Genomic DNA, 18,317 nt, shown 5'->3' on the forward strand with positions numbered 1-18,317 from the left:
GTGAAGGCAAAAGATGTATCTAGTTTAACTTTTGAAGTATTTTTTGGACTTGAACAGAGTGTGTGTGTGGGGGGGGGGGGGGGGCGCTTTTGGATCCCCTTTCCCCACTGGGATTGCAGTACAGAGAACTAGACTGATCCCACTGATGTTTCCCCAAGACAAGTCCCCCAGAAATTTCAATAACCAAAGGATGGAAGAATAAGATCAGGAGACCCAACTGGATCTCCACACATATGAGACCAGGACGGGATGAATCTCTGAGGAAGATGAACTAAGGTAGGATTTTTGCAATAAAGTTGGAGACCCTCCACTAGGATTTCCGGATAGCCTCTGGGAGAGTTTGCGTATTAAATATCATCATGGGCTCTACTCAAAGTTCTGAATAAAGGACACCTACAAACAGAGGAAAGTCATTAATGTACCATCAGTCAGATGTAGACTCATACTTTTGGACAATGGACTTTAATTTATGATTACCAATTAGTAAACTTTTGTTTAATATCCAGAGCCTGATCCTGTCTATTCATTACAGCCTCTCACCTCAAGAGAAGCACCTACAGTGTACATACACTGCAAGCATCATAGCATTGTCTGAGCCACAAGCAAAAGCTTCTCCCCATAAAAAGGATTCCCCCAGGAATTAAGAGTTAAGCATGGGATGGAATTTGCTAGCTGGAGCAGCCCTTGAATAAAAAGAAATTAGTTTGTGTGCCTTTTGGACTAAACACCCCGAAAAAGGTTACACATATTATATGACTGTAAGAAAGCTAATAATTTCAGAGAGAGACTGGGGGCAATCCTAAACACTCATATAAAAGGAAATTATTCTGGACAAAATGCCTCATACAAAAAGGAAAGCCAGGCTAAGAGGTGTAACTACTAGTTCACCTTCTTTAGACCTGACTCAGCCACTCATTGAGGGCTTCCTATCTGCAAATTCGGCCGAAGGAACGGGAGGCTTGGTTGCTGGGGGACTGGTTGTTGAGCGGATACCATCCCCCCTGACCTTTGATGTCACTCTTAGCCCTGGAGTGCTGAGAAAACCATCTCCACCATACCTTCAAGCTTTGTCAAGCCCGACGGCTGCAGCGGTTACCCCGGAAGTGATCTGGGGAGGATTGAAGGCAGAGCATCGGGGGAACTTTTCTGAGATGCCTCAGGGGACCCGGGCAGTGAGTGGAGAGACACCTGAGAATGCTGGTTACAGCATGGATCGAACTTCCCCACAGGCCTTGTATTCTTTGGAAGCCTTAACTGGGATGCAAGGTATTGAGGTGGAGATGGGAGAAGTTGCGGGTGGAGGTGGGGCCCAGGACAATGTTCTTGGTACTGGATTTCTAATACAGCGTCTGGTAGTAATGTCTTTGGAAAATATATGGACTGTGTTAAAATCCATTGAAACAACGATAACATCAATGTCTCAGGCTACTTTTGAAATTAAAAGTCAAGTAATAGTAAATACAAATTTGATTTCATCATTTAACCAGAAAGTGAAAACTATGGAACAATGGATTTCTACGGTAGAGAAACTGCAACAGAATTTGATTCAGTCTGAGGCTACTAACAACAGGAAGTTAGAAAATATAGAAATATCTTAAGTTCACATAATCTGAGAATATTTAATTTTCCAGTTATTGCTTTAGTATCTCCACTTGACTTATTCAAGGTATATGTAACACAGGTGTTAAAAATTCCTGAGTCAGCAATGCCAGTTATTACCAAAGTTTATTATTTGCCCCAAGCAGCAACGCCTGGTGAAGATACACCTAGAGTAAGCCCAGGGATGGAGATTTCTGAAATTTTGTAGCTATCACGAGATACAGAGGGCCGGATTTTAAAAATGTTACGCGCATAAATCCGGAGGGCTTGCAAAAAGGGGCGGGGCATGGGTGGGGTCAGGCTCCCGGCACAGCGGTCATATTTGCACTGTGCTGGGGATTGCGTGCCGGCAGTCGGCCGGCGCGCGCAACTTGTGCCTGCCTGGATGCAGGTGCAAAAGGTATAACAAAAGATTTGGGGGTGGTTAGAGTAGGGCTAGGGGGGGGAAAGGTTAGGGGAAGGGGTGGAAAGGTCAGGTTAGGGGGAGGGAACGGGGGAAAGCTGTGCGGCTCGGCATGCGCAAGGTGTACATTTGTGCACCCCCTTGCGTGCGCCAACCCCTGATTTTAAAACTTGTGCGGACCTGCGCGCGCAAGTTATAAAATCAGGTGTACATGTGTGCACGTCGGGTAGCGCGCGCACATGTACATCCGCACGCGCCGGGTAGCGCGTGCACATGTACGCCTGCACGCAACCTTTGAAAATCTACCCCAGAGCTTGTTAGAAGAAAACCTTTACTGATCACTTTTGCTTCCTAATGGACACAAACAATGACTTGAGGCTTTTTTCTGGAACAGACAGAGTGTATTCTTCGGGCAAATGCTTTGGCTCTATCCAGATGTTATAAAATCTACTCAGATTTGAAGAAAGAACTTTCTAGCTATGTGTGGGGATGCAATACAACTTGATAGCAGGGTTTTTGCTGCTCTACCCATGCAAGTGTTCTATCAGATTTCAAAATGTGAACTATGTGTTCTTTGAACCCAGTCAACTCAGAACATTCCTGGATACTCACACCCAAGGATCACCCCCAACTAGCTCAGCCTAATATAAAGGTGGCCAAATCATCCGCTTATCTCCCAAGTTTCATTTCTAGTATAATTATGTGGTAAAAGATTAGCACACTCCTTTCCTTATACAGTCTTCTCCTCTATTTCTTTTATTTTAGGTCCATAAATGTTAGATTTCTTCTGCTGAGGATTATAATGTATTTCTTATATGTTGTACCGAAGTTACTTATCAAGATTATTTTTGTGAATGTTTGAAATTCATGAAATAAACAATTAAAAAAAAAAAAAAAGATTATTCAGGGTTGCAAGAATGTGCAAATCCCCTTGATAGAATTTTTCAAACTGCCCATGGCAGTGAATACAATTTTGCCAGAATTTTAAGTCCCAAGCAGTGGTTAATTGATATCTACAAAGGCAATTTTCAAAGCCATTCATGCAAGTAAATAGCGATTGTTCCATGTAAATTGGCTTTTCAAAAATTGCCCTCCCTTGGTCCACCTAAAAGTTACATGCATTGTTCCATAACACATGCACTTTTAGCCACATTTAGGAGAGGTATTGCCAGGGGCATGCTTAGGGTGAGATTGGAAACAAATACATGGAGAGTGTATTTTCAAATCTCTTTGGATTTGTTTCCTGAAAAATGTATCTGCACAAATAGCAGTCATTTCAATGGGAAATTCACATGTACATTTCTTTTGGTGCAAGGTCCATGAATTCAAATACTCATGGACTTCACAGCAAAGTGATGTCCATGGGAACTACATTCATGGCTAGAGCCTACATTCATGGCTAGGGACCTAAAAAAGTTGAATTGCATGTATGTTATACTTTTGAAATATTCTTCCCCTACTTTGCCTAGGTAAACACTAGCACTTCTTTGATTCTGTTTCATCAGGAGTCTGTTCGTACTTTTGAGCATCCAGGTTTCATTATGAGGCTGATCCTAGACAATGGTGAAATCAATTTTGAGCCTGAAATGAATGACTATGAAACTGTTCTTCTGAACGTTTTTGATGTCATGTTGAAAGCTGTCAATCTTGTGCCACGAATTGAGACCAAATTGTTTGCTGAATGGGTAAGAAATTGCTATATTTTTACATTGGCTTTGTTCTCTTACACAGATTTTAGTTATTTGTAATTTGATGAATATATTTATAATAATTTTTTTGTAAATCCAAAATGATTTATGGAGTCCTGTTACCCTTGCAGCAATGCAGAATCATCTGAATCTTCCAAGAAGTATATAATAATCTAGGTTATTGATTCTCAGAATTATTTCAGAATGAGATGTGTTTGTTAAGAAATTACATTGGTTGAAATACATTATATATAATTGAAAGGATAAGTTATTTTTCTCGTAAACAAGTTTTGATGCTCTAGTCTTTGTTGTGAGACATCAAACTATGGCCTAGATTCATCATTCCTGAAAAAGTTCAGCCACATTAGTTTTCCATTTCAGAGAAGTGAAGTTATTTGTTCCTTAAGACATCCCAATGGCCCTGGCAACCCTCTTAAAGACACGGTAAACAAAAAACAGGGATATATTTTCAATAATTCTCTCTACTTAGATAACAATCCACACAATAAGAGAATCTCTTTATGAATACAATATTATCATGCAAAACATATTTTTATTAATATAAAAGCACAACCCTCACTAGACAATGTTAAAACTGACTAATCAACATCCACTCACTTCATTCACACCAATAAAAAAGACGGATTCAGTCCCTGTGAAGACACGGGATGGATTCAGGACGTAGTGTGTGTTGAAAGTGAAGACGGATTGAGTCCCTGTGAAGAGACGGGACGGACTTAACCTCATGTGAATAAAAGATGAGATGCGTGGATTCATAAATCATGTTTTCTGAAAAATCTATATAAGAGTTACTTGTTGGCATTGGGGTAATTTCATTGTGTATTGGAAAGATAGGCCTGGATTTACCAAAATGCGGTAAGTACCGCATGCGATAGCAAAAGTGGTGTGTTTTATGCTAATGTAGCATTTATTGCAATAATTACCTGTGTGAAGAGCTAAGTTAGTGCAAATTGCAATACCATTTCAGATTCTGTGATAAGTGCCAGACCTGTTGTATTTCCTGCAGTCAACCACTGGGGGACCAGTTTTTAATGGTGAGAGAGAGAGAGAGAGAGAGAGAGAGAGAGAGAGAGAGAGAGAGAGAGAGAGAGAGAGAGAGAGAGAGAGAGAGACTGGCCATAATAGCATGTCCCATAGGCAGGTATTTGTATCCCTATGATAGGCCCACCTAGTAACTCGAGGTGGGGATTAGGTAAGAGAGTAGGGGGTTAGGGGCCACTTTGACATTCTACGTGACACCTACGAACAGAACAGTGGTCTCTTGTGAAGATTTGCTGGCCTTTGGAGTGAGGAAACTCACTCCAAGATGAGATTTGGGCAAGGTTCTCTCAACCTAGCTTGATGTTACCCAGGTAGAGAGTCCATCAAGCTAGGTTGAGAGAACCTTGCCCAAATCTTATCTTGGAGTGAGTTTCCTCACTCCGAAGGCCATCAAATCTTCACAAGAGACCACTGTTCTGTTCGTAGGTGTCACGTAGAATGTCAAAGTGGCCCCTAACCCCCTACACTCTTACCTAATGCGGTAAACACGTTTTCGCATGCGTTAAAGGCCTATCGCATGCGAAAACGGGGCTTTTCACATGCGATAAGCCCTTAACGCATGCGAAAATGCCTTACCGCATTTTGAAAAATGACCCCCATAGTTTGGTAAGAACAAACACACTATGATGCATTGAAGTATATATTGTGTTATCCCAGGACAAGCAGGATGCTAGTCCTCACATATGGGTGACGTCACTGAACGGAGCCCAGGCGGGAAAACTTTCTGTCAAAGTTTCTAGAAACTTTTGACTGGCCCAGTGAGGCCACTGAGCATGCCCAGCATGCTATGATATTCTCTGCCACAGGTGTCTCTCTTCAGTCTTCGTTTTTCCGCGCTGCGGTTAGCATTGCAGGTCCGGAGCTGTTGAGTGTTTCTCAACGTTTAACTAGACTTAATAGTCTTAAAATTGATATTCTCTCTCACAGAAAATCTCTCGGGGTCTTCCTTACCGGCCGTTAAGTAACCCAGTCTCAAATTTTCTGTTTCGGGGAGTAAAGAATTTTTTCCTCAGTCGAATCGACGGCCATCGATCGTTACAAAAATGTCGACAGGTTTCAAAAAATGTCCTGTTTGTGCCAGAAAAATGTCACTTACAGACCCACACACCGAATGTATGATGTGTCTGGGTGAAAAACATGATGTACATAACTGTCCACAATGCGCGGAGATGACGCCGAAAACCCGGAAAACCAGGCTCGGAAAAATGGAGCATTTATTCAGCCTGCAACTCATACCTTCTCCGTCGCAGTCATCGACGTCGTCTCCGGCTGGAGCGACTAAGCGCATAGTACTTAAAAAACCTTGCCCGGGACCGTCGGGGGATCATTCGTCCCCTTCATCGTCCTCGACATCGACAAAATCGACAGAAAAATTGAAGTCGAAACATCGACACCAACATCGAAGCCCCTCGTTGTCCGACCCTGCTTCCCAGGAAGCCTCGACAGCGAAGCGAGCTAGAGATCAGGACACATCGGAGTTTTCAACACCTCGGCATACCTCGACTCCATTGCCGGCCCCAGATCCAACACAAGGTACGTCTCAGGAACTTGTGCTTCAGCCTACGCCACCGCCCTCAGCCGCTCTGCTCCCAACGGTTGTGCGGCCGGAATTGTCAGATTTAATCCGACAAGTGATTTCACAGGCTCTGAAGGATCAACTTTCAGTACCGACTTCTCTGTCGATGCCGATGATTACTACATCGATGCCGGCAAACTTGCCGATGCCGGTGGTAACACCGATGCCGGAGTCATTCTTGACTCCGGTACAGAGGGAATCGATGTCGACACCAAAAATTATTACGTCATCGACGTCGATCTACGCTCAAATCCCATCTCTTTCATCGATACCGATGACATCGATGATACCACAATCGACAGGATCGACGCCGAGAAGACCAGCTTCGACAACGACATCGAGGCCACCTATCATTTCATCGATACCAACAGTACCAGAAGATAGTGACCCTCAGGAATTAGCACTTTTTCAACGTCTTCTACAAAAATATCACAATGTCATCGATACAACTCCTCAGAAAACCACAGAAAATATCCCTCCAGTGATTTCCATTGATGAACCTTTACCTGGACCATCGGGTGTTTCCACAAATTTAAGAAAAACCCCAAGAACTCCCTATCAAGAACCAGATGAAGAAGATTCTTGGGATGATCAAAGATCAAATACTTCTTCGGAAGAGTTTATGTCAGAACCCTCACCTCCTGAAGCAAGGAAAAGATCCCCACCAGAGGACTTATCCTTTTCCAGTTTTGTCCAAGACATGGCAGATACAATCCCTTTCAAACTTTCATCAGAAGAAGATTCAAGGCAACATACCCTAGAGGTCCTGCAGTTCGTGGACCCACCAAAACAGGTTCTGGCGATCCCTATCCATGAGGTGCTTTTGGACCTACAACACCGAGTATGGGAGCACCCATCCACGGTTCCAGCAGTTAACAAACGTGTGGACACTACCTACCTAGTGCAGCAAGCACCAGGTTTTCAAAAAACACAGTTACCACATCAATCTGTAGTAGTGGAATCTGCCCAGAAAAAATCCAAAAGGGTACGTCCACACTCCTCAGCTCCTCCAGGGAATGATCATCGCTTTCTCGACTCCCTTGGCAGAAAGGTGTACCAAGGTGCACTTCTATCTTCCAGAATCTCCGCCTATCAACTGTATATGACACAGTATCAAAGGGATCTCTGGAAGCAAATGGAACACTTTACAAATTCTCTCCCAAAGCAATTCCAAGAATCTGCACAAACCATCATTACTAAGGGCCTGGAGGCTGGGAACCATGAGGTAAGGACTGCTTATGACAATTTTGACATAGCCTCAAGAACAGCAGCAGCTGGCATTACAGCAAGAAGATGGGCCTGGTTGAAAGCATCAGATCTCAGGCCTGAAGTGCAGGAAAAGCTTGTGGACCTGCCATGTCTTGGAGATAATTTGTTTGGGGAAAAAGTACAGGATGCTGTCCAACAACTTAAGGATCACACAGAGACCTTAAGACAGCTATCCCAAATACCACAAGAACCAACAACTCAGGCCCCTAGGCGTCTTTCTCGACGAGAACCTAGGCGACCATACTACAGACCAAGAAGGTACTACAATCAGCCTGCAAGGACTAGACCTTCTAGGCCTACTCAGCGCTCTCAATCCAGGCAACCCAGAACAGCCCGTACTCAGCCTCCTCCACAGACTGGTCCAGCTACGGGTTTTTGAACAACAGTCCAGAGAACAGGCCCTCCTTCCAAACCCCAAACAACACATACCAGTGGGAGGAAGAATTTCAAATTTCTACTCAAATTGGGAAAATATAACAACAGACCACTGGGTACTTTCCATAGTAGCTCACGGCTACAAACTAAATTTTCTCTCAGTTCCTCCAGAATTCCCACCAACTTCCTACCCACAACAAAATTCTCAAATAATTCAATTACAAATAGAATTATCCACCCTCCTGAGAGCCAGGGCCATTCAACCAGTGCCCAGGTCACAGCAGGGCAGAGGATTCTACTCCAGATATTTCCTCATTCCAAAGAAAACCGGAGGCCTACGTCCCATCCTCGACCTCAGAAATCTCAACAAATTTCTAAAGAAAGAAAAGTTCAGGATGGTTTCCCTAGGCACAATGCTCCCACTTTTTCAAGCAGGAGATTGGCTCTGTTCTCTGGATCTTCAAGATGCTTACGCCAATATACCAATATACCCTCCTCATCACAAGTATCTGCGCTTCATGGTGGGCCTTCAACATTTCCAATACAGAGTACTGCCATTCGGACTAGCTTCTGCTCCCAGAGTGTTCACCAAATGTCTGGCAGTAATAACAGCACACCTACACAAAGAAGGTGTACATGTTTTCCCATATCTGGACGAATGACTCATCAGAAGCCAATCTCAACAAGGGGCAATACAGTCTCTCAACCGAACAATTTCTCTACTACACTCCATGGGATTTCTCATCAATTATCCAAAATCACATCTAACTCCAACCCATCTGCTACAATTCATAGGAGCAGATTTGAACACCAGCCTCTCGAAGGCTTTTCTACCAGAAGATCGAGCAAACACACTTTCCCTACTGGCAAACTCGATTCACTCCAAGAAACAAGCAACAGCTCATCAGTTTCTAACATTACTAGGCCACATGGCATCCACAGTTCATGTCACTCCAATGGCACGATTAGCCATGAGATTAACCCAATGGACTTTAAGATCACAATGGATATAAGCTATTCAACCACTGCATTCTCCAATTCAAGTAACCCACCAACTACGTTCTTCTCTACTATGGTGGGTGAACAAGGACAATTTGTGCAAGGGCCTACCCTTTCAACAACCAGTCCCACAGATAACTATAATTACAGATGCATTCACCTTGGGTTGGGGAGCTCACATAGGGAATCTCCAAACACAAGGAACATGGACAAAGTTCGAAGCAACTTTTCAAATCAATTTCCTGGAACTTCGAGCTATATGTTATGCTCTGCATGCCTTCAAGGACTGCCTTACAAACAAGACTATGCTGATCCAAACAGACAACACAGTAGCCATGTGGTACATCAACAAACAAGGAGGGACAGGCTCGTACCTCCTTTGTCAAGAGGCAGCTCAAATATGGGGATGGGCCTTGAACAACTCCATGTTTCTCAAGGCCACTTATCTGGCAGGCATACACAATGTAGTGGCGGACAGACTCAGTCGTCAATTCCAACCACACGAATGGTCCCTGGATCCCACACTAGTGACCAGGATATTTCAACGTTGGGGACAACCAACAGTAGACCTCTTTGCATCACATCTGAATCACAAAGTGGACAACTACTGTTTCCTATACAACCTGAACAACCGACCAGCCAAGGACGCATTTGCTCGCCCTTGGACCTCAGGCCTACTCTACGCGTATCCTCCAATACCGCTCATAACCAAAACTCTGGTGAAGCTACAACAGGACAAGGGGACTATGATACTCATAGCCCCATATTGGCCTCGACAAGTATGGTTTCCCACACTTCTAGACCTCTCAGTCAGGGATCCCATTCGACTGGGAGTAGCTCCCACTCTCATAACTCAGGATCAGGGTCGGTTGCGCCATCCCAACCTCCAATCCCTATCCCTGACTGCTTGGATGTTGAAAGCTTGATCTTACAACCACTCAATCTTTCATCCAACATACCCCAAGTTCTTATAGCTTCACGTAAACCTTCCACAAGGAAGAACTATGCTTCCAAATGGAAGAGATACACTTTTGTGGTACAAGCAAAATGACATCAATCCTTTCACTTGCCCTACAAAGTCTTTACTAGACTACTTGTACCATCTTTCAGAATCTGGTCTACAGACTTCATCTGTAAGAGTACATTTTAGTGCAATTTCAGCTTACCATAATCAGGTAGCAGATGCACCTATCTCTACACAACCTCTTGTCAGCAGGTTTATGAGAGATTTAATTCACCTCAAACCACCAATTAGACACCCAGTCACACAATGGGATCTAAATTTGGTTCTAACCAGACTCATGCGTTCTCCTTTTGAACCCATAGATTCCAGTGATCTAAAATTTCTTACATGGAAAACTATCTTCCTCATAGCCATTACATCAGCTAGAAGGGTTAGTGAGTTACAAGCACTTGTCACATATGAACCCTACACTAAGGGGCGGATTTAAGAGCTCTGCTCGCCTAAATTCACCTAAATCCGCCCGAGTAGGGCCCTGCGCGCCGGTGCGCCTATTTTACATAGGCCTACCGGCGCGCGCCAAGCCCCAGGACTCACGTAAGTCCTGGGGTTTTCTGAGGGGGGCGTGTCGGGCCCGGTCGGCGCGGCGTTTTGGGGGCGTGTCGGCAGCGTTTTGGGGGCGGGCCCAGGGGCGTGGTTACGGCCCGGGGCGATCCGGGGGCATGGCCGCGCCCTCCGTACCCGCCCCCAGGTCGCGTCCCGGCGCGCGGGGATTTACGTCTCCTTCCGGGAGGCGTAAATCCCCCGACAAAGGTAAGGGGGGGGTTTAGACAGGGCCGGGCGGGTGGGTTAGGTAGGGGAAGGGAGGGGAAGGTGAGGGGAGGGCAAAAGAAAGTTCCCTCCGAGGCCGCTCCGATTTCGGAGCGGCCTCGGAGGGAACGGGGGTAGCCGGCGCGCGCCGGCTATACAGAATTGATAGCCTTGCGCGCGCCGATCCAGGATTTTAGCGGATATGCGCAGCTACGCGTGTATCTACTAAAATCCCGCGTATTTTTGCTTGCGCCTGATGCGCCAGCAAAAGTACGCCAATTCGCGCAGTTTGAAAATCTACCCCTAAGTTCTTACATGACAGAGTGGTTCTCCGAACTCATCCTAAATTCCTTCCTAAGATAGTTACGGAATTCCACTTAAACCAATCTATAGTTTTACCCACATTCTTTCCAAGGCCTCACTCTCACCAAGGAGAGAGAGCCTTACACACCTTAGATTGCAAGCGTACTCTGTCTTTTTACTTAAACCGCACTACAATCCACAGGAAATCCAATCAACTCTTTGATTCCTATGACCCAAACAAACCGGGCAAGGCAGTGGGTAAACATACTCTATCCAATTGGCTAGCAGATTGTATACAGTTTTGTTACGAACAAGCAGGCCTTCCTCTCCAAGGGCAAGTAAAAGCACATGCAGTAAGAGCAATGTCAACTTCAGTTGCACACTATCGTTCAGTGCCAATACTTGACATATGTAAAGCAGCAACATGGAGTTCACTTCACACTTTCGCAGCTCATTACTGTTTGGACAAGCAAGGAAGACAAGATTCAGCTTACGGACAATCTGTCTTAAAGAACTTGTTTCCAGTTTAAACCCAACTCCTTCTACATCCATCCTGCTGTGATCTTCAGCTGACTCATTTCAACAACAATATTTCACTACCAAATGACTCAGCCTCTAGCTTGCTAATCACCCATATGTGAGGACTAGCATCCTGCTTGTCCTGGGATAAAGCAAAATTGCTTACCTTGTAATAGGTGTTATCCCAGGACAGCAGGATGTAGTCCTCACAGAACCCACCCGCCACCCCGCGGAGTTGGGCCTTCTACCTTTATTATTCTTTTTTGCTAACGCTTTTGCTACATACGAGACTGAAGAGAGACACCTGTGGCAGAGAATATCATGGCATGCTGGGTATGCTCAGTGGCCTCACTGGGCCAGTCAAAAGTTTCTAGAAACTTTGACAGAAAGTTTTCCCGCACCCATATGTGAGGACTACATTCTGCTGTCCTGGGATAACACCTATTACAAGGTAAGCAATTTTGCTTTACATTGTTTCTAGATGTTGTATTTTTATTGGTGTGAATGAAGTGAGTGGATGTTGATTAGTCAGTTTTAACATTGTCTAGTGAGGGTTGTGCTTTTATATTCATAAAAATATGTTTTGCATGATAATATTGTATTCATAAAAAGATTCTCTTATTGTGTGGATTGTTAGCCCTCTTAAAGAGACAGAATTCCCAAAAATTGCTCGCTTCAAATACATAAATGTCCCAGGGAGTCTAGGTAGACTCCCTCATCCATCCCATTGAGGCATTGAGGCAGCCCCACAATAAAAAAGTAAAATAAAATAATAAGAAAAATTGCATGATGATGCCCACCCCTCTATCTAAACCCCTCCTTTTTATAGTGAACACCTAACTCAACAAGAGCTCCCCCCCGGTAATAGGAAACACCCAGGGTTCCACCACAATCCCCCTCCCCCTGCATACCCCTTCTCAAAAGACTAATTCCCTGGTGGATTAGAGTAGGCTCATACCCCTCTCCTCCCCCTCCCTTGCCTCGGAAAAAAAGCCATTGTGATCTAGGGGCCCCCCACATCTCCACTTCACCGGATTCCCCCATACCTTTAAATGTAGCATTGGTAACACAATGGGGGTTCGAGCATCCTTTAGCTCTGGGCCTGATTAATGCCATTTTCCAAAATGGCTTCCACCAGACTTTACACTTATCATGTTATAGGAACAAAATGCAAGCACTGCACAATTTAACCTTTTTTTTTTTTTACTTTTTTATTGCGAGAATACTCGCAGGTGGTTCCAGGGTGGGCAGGAGTTGTCCTACCTAGATCCCCATTGTCATTTATGTATTTGGGGGGTTTCAATTCAGGTCTTGGGCCCTTTAACACTATAGGGGCTCTGGCCGAGGTAGGCTACCATTTCGTATGTAGGCATGGTTTGCCACATGATAATTTGTCGCACATTTGCCCCATGATAAAAAACATCACATGGCATGATCGCCATGATAGTTTGTCAGGGAGGAGCAAAATATTGCGGGGGATGCCATCCCCCACAATATTTTGTGCTTCCCACAATAAAATATCGCAGCTTCATAAATGACCCTGTTAGATTGTGAGCCTTCTGGGGACAGTGAAATACGTACAATACCTAAATATAATCTGAAAAGTGGAATATAAATACACAAAATAAATAATAACATGCATGCTAACCTAAATAAATGTTAGCCTGTGCACAATAGAAATTTCTTTGCTAACTGGCTGAAATTGAGAAAGACAATTAGCATGGGGGATTCCATCTCCCCCCTGGGAAAGCAAATTGTTATATCCCCCTTATCTCCCACTTGCCGATATATAAGGACTCTATGCCCCTGTCCTTTCTCCATCTTTCTGACACTTAAAGTGGCCTGACTGCCCTAATTCTACACTCACCTCTTAGTTGAAAAAAGCAAGGGGCTTTCAAACTCTCTATCTTCTTCCTGTAGAAAAAGGCAAGGGCAAAGGAACTCATGAGATGGTGCCATTTTGGCTGTCAGCAGTGTCAGGCCAAAAGGTAGAGGGATTTTCTCTTGCCTCCATGTTAGCGCCTAAGGTAGGTGTTGGGCAGCACGTTTTAGGGGTACCAAGGAGGGCTGGTAGTTAGGGATGAGCACTCAGGTCCCTAGATTTTTCTTCATGGGTATTGGAAGCTTGACAGCCCCATGTTTTTTCACCCAGGAGATTGTATCTGTGTGTTTGTTTGGGGGGGGGGGGGTGTTAATCATGGAATGGAGGCCCCTGGCAGGGTGGTGAGAGGATCAGGACATGGAATCCCCTTCTTTTATGTGTTGGGAGGGTCAGTGGGGGGTTCATGGAATAGAAATCTCTATTGTTTTGTGTCGGGAGGGTAGAGGGCAGGACTGGGCAACAAAGGCTCCTTTATTTTGTTCTACTTTATTTGCAATACTAAAGGGAGGCCAGAAACTATGGCATCTCCTTAGTATTACAAGTTAGAGTAATAGCTCCTCTGGTACATTATCTTAATATCTGGTTTGAGGCAGCTATTTAATTTTTGGCGTTAGAGGGAATGCAGGAAATGACAGGTGAAAGAGAGCACACCGCATTTTTCCACATGCCTGCTAAAACCTAATTAGCATATGACATTCCTTTATGTAAATGCACACACAAGCTAATCTTAATGTGCAGTTGTTACTATCATGCATGCTAGGGCCTTAATACATGACATACTATTTTTTGTGCATGTTATATGGCCTTATTTTGCATAATTTTGGTGAATAAGTCCCATAATGTTCAAATTCTTAATGCTATATATCAGAGGGGGTTTTTTTCTGCTTTTGAATCATTATTCCTTTACTTTGAAAGTGTTGCATTTGAGAAATATGTAGAATGAAAAGCACTGGATTTCTTCTGCCAGGTCAGTTTATCCCTCTTCTCTGTAGTATGAAATGTTTAGGAGAAGTCTCACACTACAAAACAAAGATACTGTAGCGTTAGCATCTAGTATTTCCTGTTTGGATATTATCAAATGACTTATGAGGAGGGATTGAAGAATCTAAATATGTCACCCTGGAGGAAAGGAGGAGCAGAGGTAATATGATACAGACTTTCAGATACTTGGAAGGTTTTAATGATCCAAAGACAATGACAAACCTTTTTCATTGGAAAAAAATCAGCAGAACCAGAGTTCATGATTTGAAGCTCCAGGGAGGAAGACTCAGAACCAATGTCAGGAAGTATTTCTTCACGGAGAGGGTGGTGGATGCCTGAAATGCCATTCCGGAAGAAGTGGTGAAGACCAAAACTGTGAAGGATTTCAAAGGGGCGTGGGATAAACACTGTGGATCAATAAAATCTAGAGGATGTGAATGAAGAGAAGAGGCATGGGGGTGGCTTGCGGGAATGACACCTACTACCTGGAGATTAATACCCTTATTTAATAAACATATACACGGTTAATGTGACTCCAACATTGCTCTATGCTTCAATGGCAGGAGAAAATGTGGAAAAAAGGATTTGCATTCACAAAAAAGCGGGGAAGTAGCTTGCTTGTTGTGGCAGTTACTACCCCAAACCAAATAAGCCTGATACTTCACTTTCAATGCATATCCAGCATAGCTCTCTGCTTCAACGGCAGGGGGGGGAATGAAGAAAAAGAGGATTTATATTCAGACCACAACCAACAAGGACTGAATTACATAGTCTGGGTAAATAAATAAGCATGGGTGTAGCTTGCTTGTTATGGTGGTTACTACCCAGAATCAATTAAGTCTGATACTTCACTTGGGATACATATCCAGCGCAGCTCACTGCTTCAGTGGCAGGGGGAATGAAGAAAAGAGGATTTATATTCAGACAGCAACCCACAAGGACTGAATTGTACAGGCTGGGTAAACAAATAAGCATGGGAGTAGCTTTCTTATTGCGGCGGTTACTACCCCTAACCAATTAAGCTAGATACTTCACTTAGATGCAGCTCCAGCACTGCTCTCTACATCAATGGTGAGGGTGGAAGGTAAATAGAACCAAAAAGTTACTAATAAGGGCCAAAAGTAAGTATGAGAAAAAATAAGTGAAAAGCTTGCTGGGCAGACTGGATGGGCCGTTTGGTCTTCTTCTGCCGTCATTTCTATGTTTCTATGTTTCTTTCTTTTAAGCCTGGAAGCAAGACCAACTTGAAGCCAATAATCCTTGAGGAAATTGTGGAAGAGCATAGGAGGAAAGTTAAAGAAGAGATTGATAAAGACAGTGTCCTACCTAAAGAACACCTCACGCAATATGACAAGTATAGTTTCTTGATCACCAAACAAGCTGATTTAGATGTGGAACAGTTTTTGACAGAGGAGCATACCTTTGAAGAAACAATGAAGGAAGTTCTCAGATATCAAAATATTGCTGAAGAAATCCAATTCAATTCTAGAAAGGTAAATTTCCTAAAGAATCATTGTTTTCATATGCTGTTTGAGGGAAAATATTCTCATGAGATGAACTTATTCCAGAGTAAATTGGTATAATTTTGTAGTTGTTCCCATGAGTGGGCTTACCTGAACTTTGATGTCCAGGGCTGAAGATGAGGGTATTCAATGTCAGGTAGGAAAATGTTCTTGCATTAGAGCCTGCAGTCAGGAAAAGCTAGTACTGTAAAAAAGTAAAAGACCTGATATCAAATATAAGTTTAATTTCTTTTCAATTCCTCACTGCTGAGCCAGATTGCTACTGAATCTCTTACTTAAATTTGCATATCTTTGCTGCTTCATCATAGTTATGATCAGATGTCAGCTTTCTTTTTTTTACCATCCCTGATGGTGTTTCTTTAATGAGACATTCATAGGAAAATGTTTAAGAATAACTTGTCAATGTTTTTCATCTTTTGTATTAAAATCTTGTTAAATATGAAAACAGATAAAGTTAGGAAGATGTTGCAGTGCAGTGCTTTGCGAGAAATTATACATTTTAGGAGGTACTTTATTTCTTTTATAGGTAGCCATTCATACGTTCTTTACTGAACAAACTTAAGTTCCTACACTTGTGTTGCAGTTCCTTCGCTTAGGGATGTTTGAATTACATTGTGATGAACTGATCAGGACTCTGGCAAAGCGGTCAGATGCTATTTGTGGAAAACTGATAGCCAAAATGTTTTCAAGATCATCAGAATACAAACAGGAGGTACTGAAATGTCAAAAGTCGTTAAAGTTCTTTTTAGTTTTAAGTAGAAGTAATGAAGCTGAAACATTTTTTTTACCTCTGATCTGACCCAGTATGGTAAATCGTATGTACTTATATATCATTCTTGCATTCCAAAAGTAATTGCTGTCGCAATATTTATCTTTCTATTATATCACTGTTCAGTCTTTTAGGCCAGGGGTTCTCAAACTTTGCAAGTGAAGGGTCACATAGGGCACTTCAAATCGCCAGGAAGGCTGCCCCCCCCCTTAGAGTTCCTTACCTGGGGTGGGGGGTGGTAAGTGTATATGTCAGGCCCTTTTGATGATATGAAATGGGGGGGGTGGGGGGAGTTAGGGGGTAGGGTTCCAGGAGTGTGGCACATAGCATGTCAGTAATATTAATATTTCACATTTGTCAGACTTGGCAACCCTGCCATACCCCTAGCTATCCTGCCTTCCCCTTTCTCTGCCCCCTGAGGGGTGAGGGTGAGTGTGTGTGCATGTGACACTTCCTCTTCTCCCATCGCACCCCTTCCCCTGCCTTTTATTCACACCCCTCCCCTTCATTCCCTTTATTTCTACACTCACTCCTTCATTTACTCCCCTCCCCTCTTTACCCTTTTGTCTCTCAACCCTCCCCTCCTAATTAACTCCTTTTCCTTCTCATTTACTCCCTTCCCTTCCCTTTACCAACCCCTCTCTCTTTCACCTCCCTTCGTGCCCCTTCTTTCTCCTCCCTTCAATCACTCCACTTTCCTCTTATTCAATCCCCTCCCCTTTTCTCCCCTCCCTCTCACGCCCATTTATTTTATTTATTTATTTATTTATTTATTTATTTATTTATTTATTTTTTATTTTTATATACCGATCTTCTTGCATGGGATACAAATCAAACCGGTTTACGGTGAAACAATAACCTCGCATGAAAGCGTTACATAGAACATGAAACATTGAGTAAACTTTGAATAAAACATTAGGAATATAGAACATTAGGTAAACATTACAATAAATTAGAATTATATTAAATATAATATAGTATTAGACAGTGGATAGCATTGAGCAGTTAGGGCTAGAAAGGGCCAAATATAAGCAGAGAACGAAATACATGGAACTTGCTAAGTTAGGTGCAGTAACATGGGGATGTGTGAACTTAATCAAAGAAGGTTGATGATTTCCTCCACTCTCACTCACATTTCCTCCACTCTCACTCAAACCCCACCCTCTCTCACTACCTCCTTTCTCTTCACTTCTCCCTTATTCACCCCTCTTTTTCCTTCTCTCTCTAAACCCCTTCCCTCATTCATTCTTACCTCCTCTTTTCCATTCACTTCATTACCCCCTCCATCCTTTCACCTCGGCTTCTTATGGATCTTCCCCTGCTCTTCTCTTCTTCTGCTGGTAGGGCCTGTCCTCCCTGCCAGTGGCTCCCTTATTGGCTGCAGGTTCCAACTTCTCTTCTTCCACTGGAGGGGCCTGGCCTTTTTGCCAGCAGCTCCTTTATTGGCTTCGGGTCCATCTACTCTTCTCTCACTGGCAGGACCTGGGAAACCTTGCCAGCTTTTCTACCACTATCTTGTCTGAGGGGAAAAAACACCTTCTTTATTATGCCGGATACGGGCACAGGAAGAAAATGCATGGGTTGGAGGCCAAATGGTC

The 18,317-nt window shown here is 43.5% G+C and overlaps 1 protein-coding gene across 1 annotated transcript in view; it reads left to right on the forward strand.

The window, feature by feature from the left end:
- DNAH7 (dynein axonemal heavy chain 7) overlaps positions 1–18,317 on the forward strand; it is a 724,465-nt gene that overhangs the window by 140,681 nt on the left and 565,467 nt on the right. Inside the window, 4 exon segments of the mRNA XM_029606081.1 lie at positions 3,508–3,687; positions 15,654–15,920; positions 16,534–16,632; positions 16,634–16,662. Of these exon segments, the coding sequence (XP_029461941.1) occupies positions 3,508–3,687; positions 15,654–15,920; positions 16,534–16,632; positions 16,634–16,662 (575 nt within the window).

This window comes from Rhinatrema bivittatum, chromosome 6, assembly GCF_901001135.1.
Source record: "Rhinatrema bivittatum chromosome 6, aRhiBiv1.1, whole genome shotgun sequence".
Lineage (NCBI taxonomy): Eukaryota > Metazoa > Chordata > Amphibia > Gymnophiona > Rhinatrematidae > Rhinatrema > Rhinatrema bivittatum.